Source organism: Drosophila persimilis, unplaced genomic scaffold (genome assembly GCF_003286085.1).
Source record: "Drosophila persimilis strain 14011-0111.01,24,50 unplaced genomic scaffold, DperRS2 tig00000520-arrow-pilon, whole genome shotgun sequence".
NCBI classification, from domain to species: Eukaryota; Metazoa; Arthropoda; class Insecta; order Diptera; family Drosophilidae; genus Drosophila; species Drosophila persimilis.
This window is the reverse complement of record NW_020825317.1, coordinates 3,994,660-4,004,725: the sequence shown is the minus strand read 5'-3', so window position 1 is coordinate 4,004,725 and position 10,066 is coordinate 3,994,660. Positions and strand designations below refer to the sequence as shown.

The 10,066-nt window shown below is 44.6% G+C and overlaps 1 protein-coding gene across 1 annotated transcript; it reads left to right on the top strand.

Annotated features, from left to right (window-relative positions):
• Positions 1–6,496: 6,496 nt before the first annotated feature.
• On the top strand, positions 6,497–7,874 carry LOC6596669 (ERI1 exoribonuclease 2). The gene is made up of 3 exons (XM_002021971.2): positions 6,497–7,455; positions 7,512–7,671; positions 7,731–7,874. Exon 1 carries the CDS (start codon positions 6,618–6,620, stop codon positions 7,287–7,289), a length of 672 nt encoding a protein of 223 aa, XP_002022007.2. The 5' UTR covers positions 6,497–6,617; the 3' UTR covers positions 7,290–7,455; positions 7,512–7,671; positions 7,731–7,874.
• Positions 7,875–10,066: the final 2,192 nt, after the last annotated feature.

Here is a 10,066-nt window from a genome sequence, read left to right as displayed (position 1 = left end):
TGCGGTCAGATCGACGATTGATTCCGTTGGTAGAGTGGTGGAATAGCCACCACTAGATGGAAACGTGGCGGTAAGGAGCACTGCATAATGGTCACGCTGGACATTAAGAACGTGTTTAACACGGCGATGTGAAGCTGCATCCTGCTGGGCGCTAGAGACTTTCGACACACCCAGGTACCGAGGCTGGCACGGAGCAATAGGAGATATTTGCAGGCGTCCCGCAGGGGTCGGTGGCTGGAGAGGATCGGGCTCGAACTCGCTCCCCACAAGACCGAGGCAGTGTTGGTGCCCAGCCTAAAGAAAGCTGAGACAGTCCTGCCACGGTCATATCTCTGCCATGGATGCTGGCTAATGGTAGTCGGGCGGAGTAAAGAAAACTCTCAATGAAATTACCCCAATCTATGGTGACACTGTTACATGCCGAGGGATGCATGGCCGAGGGGTTGCTCGATTGCTAATATGCGGACTCTGGATACCTGCCGACCTCCAGTTTAAATTAAATTTAATTTAAATTAAGTAGTCATTAGTGACTTCTCACTGCGTTCAGATAAACTTTTGAAAAATCTGCCTAATTTGTTATGGCATACCTGCATATTGGTAAATTTGCTACCGCGACGGGGCCAGAGGCGGTGGTGAAATTTGTTGCCGATAAACTCAAGATGCCGGAGGAGGAAATTTCTTTCCTGAAATTGGTTAAGCGAGATGCTGATCTATCTGCGTTATCTGGTGTTCCCCGTGGTCTTTGATGATAGATTCTGGCCAGTATCGGTAAGGGTTTCGCGCATAGACAGAGGCCTGATGAGGAAGCTGATTTGACGGCAATTAATCTGTGTGCAGCTGTGCCACTGCGGACGTCCACGCTGACTCAGAAAGCTCCAGGTTCATCCACTTCAAAAAAAACCCCAGTGAAACCCCTTTGGTTTTATGATCGCCGCTTCTCCACAAAATATTCTGCTTGCACTTTTTTGACGAAGAGTCAGCAGGCCGTCGTGCACTCTTATGTGGAACACTCTTTAGCATCATCACCTAGATTGGCTCTCCCTGCCCAATCTTCTGGACGAGGATGGTGTGCTGCTATTTCAGACTCCGGCACATAAGCAGGTTTCAAGCATGGGTCTCGGCCCTTTGGTTCAGTGGGATATGCCTGAACCTCCTCTGGATCCATCTTCCGTGGCCACTAACAGGACGGCACCGCCACTTTCTGTGACCGTGCCGATGGACGGTGCCAAGACTCAGGCTGTCAGCTTGGCTACCTCTACGTGTGACTTCGACGTTGTCATTTTGTTTGAAGCCTGGCTCAATTCAAGCTTTTTCGACAACGAATACTTCGATCCTAACCTTTTCCAGGTGTTTCGTAAGGACAGAGATTGTGCCAAGACGAAGCGCTGCAGAGAAGGTGGGGTCATTGTGGCCGTCAGACACACCCTACTGGATGGTGACTCTGTTCTGTATCAGATTGGTGTGGCGGTGGCTGGCCAGTCGGAGACGCTATTAGCGCATCGTACCCCAGCAGTACTGGGAACTAGTTCGGAGGTGGTGATATCACCACTCCCTAAAAGACCAGGGGTACTTTCTTTACTAACCCTTAACAATGCTTTTCATCATTTCCATTTTTACCCGCAATGTCCTACGACATGGGGACCAGCGATACCACATCGTTTACCCCCGAACAAGTGCTATGTGTACTCGTCTAGTAGCTAGTGAAATGAGTACCCATGTAGTAGCTAGTGAAATGGATACCCATGAAGTAGGTTATCAATCTTCATTTCATTTCATATTTAAATTTTTCTTTTATTATATATTTCATTTTAGTTTTTAAATTTACTAATTAAGGTCTGCGGTTCGCGGTGGTACTGTTTTTGAAGAAACGTTTTTTTATACCCGATACTCAAAATGAGTATTGGGGTATATTAGATTTGTGGTAAAACTGTATGTGTGTAACGTCCGGAAGGAATCGTTTCCGACCCCATAAAGTATATATATTCTTGATCAGCATCAATAGCCGAGTCGATTGAGCCATGTCTGTCTGTCCGTTCGTCCGTCTGTCCGTCCGTCCGTCTGTCCGTCCCCTTCAGCGCCTAATGCTCAAAGACTATAAGAGCTAGAGCAACGATGTTCTGGATCTAGACTTCTGTGATATGTCACTGCTCCAAAAATTATTCAAAACTTTGCCCCGCCCACTTCCGGTGTCCGCAGCAACTCACAACGTTCCCCCTCGTTTTTTTTGCAGCTGTAGAGCCTTCCTAATCTGGACTTCAGCTGATCCAGTCCCCGTATCTACAGTTATGGCATCTATAAATATAAAATACAGATATAATAGGCATAAAAAACGAGGGGGAACGTTGTGAGTTGCTGCGGACACCGCAACTCTACATTTATACCCGATACTTAGTCAGTATGGCTCTCCTCCGGCAGAGGCGGCTAATATTAAACGACACGACAAAGAGTGCGTGCGAGAGAGACAGAAAATCAGTCTGAGCGTGACGTCGGGCGCTGCGTAGCCACTGCAAATTGATTTCTTGCTTTTGGCTACAAAAATGATCCGATCTGATCCAGATTCAGCAATCTGATAGATATGGTCATTATCTATGATTCTGCGTTTTTAGTTTTCTCGAATGTGTAATATTGTGAATGCAACAGATTTTCGTCCTTTGTGGGCGCGGAAGGGGGTGCGGCGAAATTTTGAGATATACGTTTTATAGTGAGATCTAACAGAAGTGCGAATACCAAATTTGGTTACTCTAGCAATAATAGTCTCTGAGATTTGTGGATGCCCCAGATTTTCGTCCTTTGCGGGGGCGGAAGGGGGTGTGGCGAAATTTGGACACGAAACGGTCAAGGTCCGATATCACAGGAGTGTGGATACCAAATTTGGTTGCTCTGGCTCTTATAGGTTCTGAGATCCTTGCACTCATATTTTGCAATTGGCAAAAGCGACCATGAAACCTGTGTGTTAAAAAGAGACAGAGCGAGAAAGAATGAAATTGTTTTCTTGATTCTGGCTATAATAATTATACGATCTGGTTCAGATTTTGCACTCTAGAAGATATAATCATCTTCTACGATTCTGCGTTTTTAGTTTTTTCGTATCGTCGAAATTGTGGATGCCACAGATTTTCGCTCTTTGTGGGGGCGAAAGTGGGCGGGGCAAAGTTTTGAAATATTCTTGAAGCAGTGACATATCACAGAAGTCTGAATCCAAAACATCATTGCTCTAGCTCTTATAGTCTTTGAGCACTAGGCGCTGAAGGGGACGGACAGACGGACGGACGGGCAGACGGACAGACAGTACGGACGGACAGACGGACATGGCTCAATCGCCTCGGCTATTGATGCTGATCAAGAATATATATACTTTATGGGGTCGGAAACGATTCCTTCTGGACGTTACACACATCCTTTTTTACCCCAATACTCATTTTGAGTATCGGGTATAAAAACCACAAGGAGGTCCTGGACCACACGCTTGCCTCTCATGAGATAGAGGGAAAAATTGTAACCTGGAGGGTCCTGGAAAAACACTCCTTCTCGGACCACAGTAACATGGAAATTGTATTCTCCTTTTCATTAACGAAGCCAGTTCAATTCCGGACCCGCAGGCGGACAAATTGGACTCGGTACTCTGACTGCCTTTGTCGTGTTCTCCCTGAGTCCCCACCTGAGGAGGAGAGCTTCACCGACGCCTGCATTAAAGCGCTCGATAAATCCTGCCCCTCTGGCAAGAACAGAGGCCGGAAGAAACCTGAATGGTAGACTCCGAAACTGGGCGAACTCCGGAAAGCTCCCCGGAGACTCTTCAATAAAGCTAAGGCTGAAAACGTTGAACAAAACTGGGCCGATTACAAGGCCAGTCTGTCAACCTACAACAAAGAACTTAGGAAAGCCAAACGCGCCTCTTGACGTAAGTTTTTTCGAAGACTACACCCAGACTGGGCTACTTGAAGAATGTCGACCAATCTTGAACCACGTCCAGCGATGAGTCGCTAAATCTGCTCCTCAATACTCACTACCCAGGCTACGATAAAAACAGACCCATATACTTCGCGCCGTCTTCTGTCGGCTCAAATGCCATCCTGAACCTGCTAAGCCAGGAGAACATTTTCTGGTCGATCAAAAGTTTCAAACCATACAAGTCTGCGGGGACAGATGGCATTATCCCTGCCCAACTGATTCACGTGGGACCAAAAACCATTAATTGGCTCAAAATAATTAACGAGGGAGTATTCTCCCACGGGTGCATCCCGGCATGCCTTTCGGAAGGGTGAAGACCACAGGGCGGAGTCCTCTCGCCCCTTTTGTGGAACGTGGCAGTGAACGAACTGTGGGTACATAACAAGTAATCGCACGACGATTTAGAGATGGGCAGACAAATGCAGGCCGTCAAATGTCAACCCGTCTAAAACGGATAGAGGATAGAGTAAAGAATGCACAGTGCACAGTGGACAGTGGACCTCTATACATGCAGGAAAGCAATCGGACTAAAATGGGGAATGGCCCCGTATATAGTTCGGAAGCTATAGTTATGGTATAGTTATGGCTATGGCAGTATGGTGGCCAGCCCTAGACAAACGAACTTGTCTCAACAGACACAGTAGAGTTCAACGCATGGCAGAGCTATGCATAACTGGCGGGCTACGCACTACTCCAGGGGAAGCCCTGGATATTTAGTATTTTGCTGTATGACCAATATTTTTGAAATTTTTGCATCTCATAGGGTAATGGATACATTATTTGACACAAGCGGTGTGCCATGTAATTTGAATTATTCCTGGTAAGTTATAGTTATAGGTTCAAAATAAGCTGGATTTCTCTAGTGGGTGTAGCTTTGCCATCGACTTAGTGAGTGTATTTCAAAATCTCGACTGCTCTTTGGGCTTAAAGTTCTTTTAGAATCTCGTCGTTTGAAATATAATTGTGTGATGGACCTATTTCCGGCTGAGGTAAGCTCAGTTACGTCCAAGGTCAATCCACAAGAATTTTATAGCTGGATGGAACCTTAACGGAGGCGTTGTGGTTGGCCTGTGGCAGAGAGATTGAAGCGGGGCCTGGTCGAGAGTCACTTGTGGTGTGAGTCGAAAGGTGCTTAGGGACGTAGAGTGGAATAGTGCCAGAGCCTCGACCCATTGTAATGACCTACGCTGTTCATATTATTTAAATACTTGGTTTGGCTTTTATTCGTTTATTCGTTTCTTCGTTTCTTATTATGTTTTCGGTGAGTCCAAGTTACTCTGCGGGGTAACGTCTAGACTCGGAGCCGGGCTCGCATTTCGCCGATTTGGCGGTTGTGGGTTGACCTGGTTTATTCCACTCCGACTTAGGGTCCGTTGGTGCTCGTCGTGGTCTTCCTAGGTGTGTCATCGTCTTCGCGGTTGATGAACCTGGAAGACTGCACCTGATCGGTTGCTCGGACCGGAGTGGAGGATCCGCGTGACCGGGTATTATTAGTCGTCACTTTATGGGGTATTCTCTTGGCGGCGAGTGAAAAAGTGGGGGATGTGGTGTCTTAAATGTTGTTAAGTGTTCTTAGTCGGAATTCGCGTTGGGGTCGGTTTTGTAGACCCGTTTAGGTTCGTTACAATTGAGGTTTGGAGCATAAACAGAAGATACGAGAAAACTAACTAGCCAGAATAATCTGGAAATCTGGATCAGATCGGATAATGATTATTATTACGCCGGAATGAAAATATTAATTTTCAATGGCTACGCAACGCCGTTCACGCGCTTACTCATTTTCATTATCTCTCTCCCCCTCTCTCCCTCTCTCTCTATCTATCTCACTCTCACACACACTCTTCATCGTGCAGTATGCACTGACTTATTGTAGGGCAGAATGAAATTGTACACGGCGGACTCATCAAGAGCCGAAGCTCGTTCGTGTTGTCCCTTATCGTCAGTGCATGCTTGCTTGTTGATGCGGATAGTGTTGGGTAAACGTTACTCATGAGCAGCACAACACTATTCATGGACGAATTTTTTGATATGTTGTTAGCCCTTATGTTCCAACCTCAAAAAAATTACATATTGCATATTAGATTATATAAATAGCATAAAAAAAAAACACAAAGAATTATAAGCAATATTTATATATTATGTAAAAGAACATTTTAATATTACTAAAAATTTTGAAGCAAAATTATTAATGGCTGCACAAAATTTAAATATTACTGTATCAGTAAAATCATTTTATTTTAAAATTGTAAACCCCACGGGCCTGTTAAGGGTTAATTTAAAATCGCGGCCGTAGCTGCGTCTCACAACGTTCCTTTTCGTAAAAGGCACTACACTTTTCTTTTCACTGCGCTTTATTTTCCGACTGACAATTGTACTACAAAGTTGCATTTTATTAAAAATCGATAGATATCGAATAAATCCACAAATTGCAATGATAGGTCAAAAGTTATCGTTACTCAGCAAAAACAGCAAGCACTGGCAAAAAAAGCGACAGCATATTACATTACAAAGAAAAAGAATTCAATTGGAATTGCACAAACAAAGTCGGCCTTCATAAAAGTGTACAAAGCAACTGGGCTAATACATCAGAGAATATTCCTGAAAGGAGCTCGTCCAGATCCAGTTAAAGAAAGTTAAAGAATTCACGCAAATCCAAGAAGTTTACAATGCATCCTTTTACTTATGCCATATCCGTGGACTTCGAGGCCACCTGCTGGGAAAATCAACCGGCTCAACAATTTAGATTGTCGGAGATAATTGAGTTCCCAGCCATTTTGGTCAATCTGAAAACGGGAATGGTCGAGGCGGAGTTTCACAAGTACGTGATGCCCGTGGAGTCGCCGCAGCTGAGCGAATACTGTACCAGTCTGACGGGCATTCAGCAGAAGACTGTGGAGGCGGGTGTGCCACTGCAAACGGCACTCAATTCCTTTATCGAATGGCTGAAGAAGGAATTGAGCGCCCGCAACCTGGTGCTACCAAAGATGAGTATGACCAATCCACAGGGAAACTGTTTCTTCGTCACCTGGACGAACTGGGACTTTGGAATCTGTCTGGCCAAGGAGTGCGCACGCAAGAATATACGTAAACCAACCTGCTTCAATCAGTGGATAGACGCGAGGGCCATCTACAAGAAGTGGTACAAGTATTGTCCCTTCAGCTTCAACAATGCCCTGGAACATGTGAGGCTGACCTTCCAGGGACGTGCTTACTCCGGCATCGATGATGCCAAGAATCTGGGCATTCTCATTTGCAAGATGTTTCGTGATGGAGCCCCCTTTTCGATCACCAAGGATCTGACACCACATAAGGAGCTCAACGAGAACCGTGGCTTCTGAGCTTAAGCGGTCAGCCATCAGCCATTAGCCATCCCAGCCAGAGCCAAAGCCACCCAGCCAGAGCATAATAATCCATTTGTTTTTTGGACTATGTTTAATATTCAACGCCACAGTAACCCAAGGACACTAATGCTGACTGAGAGATGGGCCCAATTTAAACACAAATGTAAACGCCAAATAAGTTTATTGTTTTTTTATTATCTACATAATTTCATTTGACAGAAATAACGACTTGACATTTGAAGTGCATCGCCATCGCAGCAAAGCCCCAGCACCTGCATCTGGATATCAAAAGCCAGCAAGAAAACCACAACACTAAAAATCCACTCATTCTATTGGGTGTAGAGAATGATTATGAGTTTTGCATAATCTGAACACAAATGTAAACGCAAAATAATTATCTTGTTTTCTTTTTTATATTTTATCAAATCTCTTTAACAGAAATTAAATTGATGTGCAACGCAATGACAGCCGATCGCCTGCCAGCAGCCATAAGCCATCCCACCAAAGCAGAATGAGCCAGAACACAAAAAAAGCCATTTATATATTTGATTATATTTAATACACTACAATTCTGAAACCACACCAAATAACATGGAAGATGGCTAAGAGTTGTCCCTTATGTGAACACAAAGGTAAACACTAACGAGGGGGAACGTTGTGAGTTGCTGCTGCGACCGAAACTCTACATTTATGCCAGAAGCTTAGTCAGTATGGCTTTCCTCCGCCAGACCGAACGACACGACAAAGAGTGCGTGCGAGAGAGACAGAAAATCAGTCAGAACGTGTCGTCGGGCGCTGCGTAGCCACTGCAAATTGATTTGTTCGGTTATAATACTAATCCGATCGGATTCAGATTCGGCAATCTGGTAGATATGGTTATTCTCTATGATTGTTCAAAATTGTGGATGCCACAGATCTTCGTCCTTTGTGATGGCGGAAGAGGGTGGGGTGAAATTTTGAAATACATATCACTAGGTGCTCATAGAGAGGGACAAACGGACGGACGGACAGACAGACATGGCTCTATCGACCCTCGACTATTGATGCTGATCAAGAATATACATATATACTTTTTATGGAAGGGGGGGTATAAAAAATGCTCTTTTTTTGTTATGTATTTTATCTAATTTCTTTTGACAGCAATTGATATGAATTTCAATTTTATGTCCATCGCAATCTCAGCTACCACATCTACATCGGAATCTAAACACCTACAAACGTACGAGTACATCTAATCATAGCAATGAATATGGCCTTATAGCATATACATTTTGCTACTATTCATACTTACTAATTCCCAAATGGGCAAGCTAGAATAGCTCGATATTTTGTCGAAACTAAGTTAGAGAAATTAAGAAAAACGAGGCAACCAAATTGTCATAGAATTGGAGTTTAGATATAGCCCAATGCGAATATTGAATATATGTACATATATCTAAGTAGGATAATGTTAGTGGAGTTTTTAGTGGGAACAATTGAGAGACTTGACTTATCTCCTTCGAAATGTTCTGTGCCGCATTTTCCAGTCTGGCCTTGAATCTAATCCCCTATTCAAGTCGGAGCATCTACAGAAGAATGCGGATTCAAGATGGAATTTGCTTGCATCCCTTAGCCAAGTTGTGAAGTGTCACTTAGATTAAGTGTTGGAAACAGGGAGACTTGCTCCATACCCTGGGCCTCTGTTCGGTTGGTGACCGACGCCTGCGGTTCCTGAGGGCTTCTACGAGTATTCATATTCCAAAGAATCCGAAGTGCCTGAAAAGAAAAAGAATTTTTCAGTGGTAAAGGGTAAAGATGAGAAGAATGCCTGTAATGACCTAGTGACCGCCGCAAAAGTTCTGTCGGCTGTACAGGACTCAATAGGCTCGTTGGAACCCAACGTACACTATGTTGAGCAACCATTTGAAGACTCTTGCGAAAGGCGCCTCAAAAGATACATGAAATTAAGTGAAGCTGAGTGGGGTGATTTGAATAGGCTTGTTAATACCCTGGAGCCGACGTACCTTGCCACAGAAAAGTTGCAATTGTTCATCAATTGACTTCTATAAGCTATGGCTGGAGGTCAATAAGTCTAATGCATTTGCAGCTATTTCATTTATATCATCCCTTTAGTATTTATCATTATATATGTAAGCGACGCATACTCAACCATAAGCATAAGCATAGCCCTCATACACGCCCTATCACTGCGGTCAGATCGACGATTGATTCCGTTGGTAGAGTGGTGGAATAGCCACCACTAGATGGAAACGTGGCGGTAAGGAGCACTGCATAATGGTCACGCTGGACATTAAGAACGTGTTTAACACGGCGATGTGAAGCTGCATCCTGCTGGGCGCTAGAGACTTTCGACACACCCAGGTACCGAGGCTGGCACGGAGCAATAGGAGATATTTGCAGGCGTCCCGCAGGGGTCGGTGGCTGGAGAGGATCGGGCTCGAACTCGCTCCCCACAAGACCGAGGCAGTGTTGGTGCCCAGCCTAAAGAAAGCTGAGACAGTCCTGCCACGGTCATATCTCTGCCATGGATGCTGGCTAATGGTAGTCGGGCGGAGTAAAGAAAACTCTCAATGAAATTACCCCAATCTATGGTGACACTGTTACATGCCGAGGGATGCATGGCCGAGGGGTTGCTCGATTGCTAATATACGGACTCTGGATACCTGCCGACCTCCAGTTTAAATTAAATTTAATTTAAATTAAGTAGTCATTAGTGACTTCTCACTGCGTTCAGATAAACTTTTGAAAAATCTGCCTAATTTGTTATGGCATAC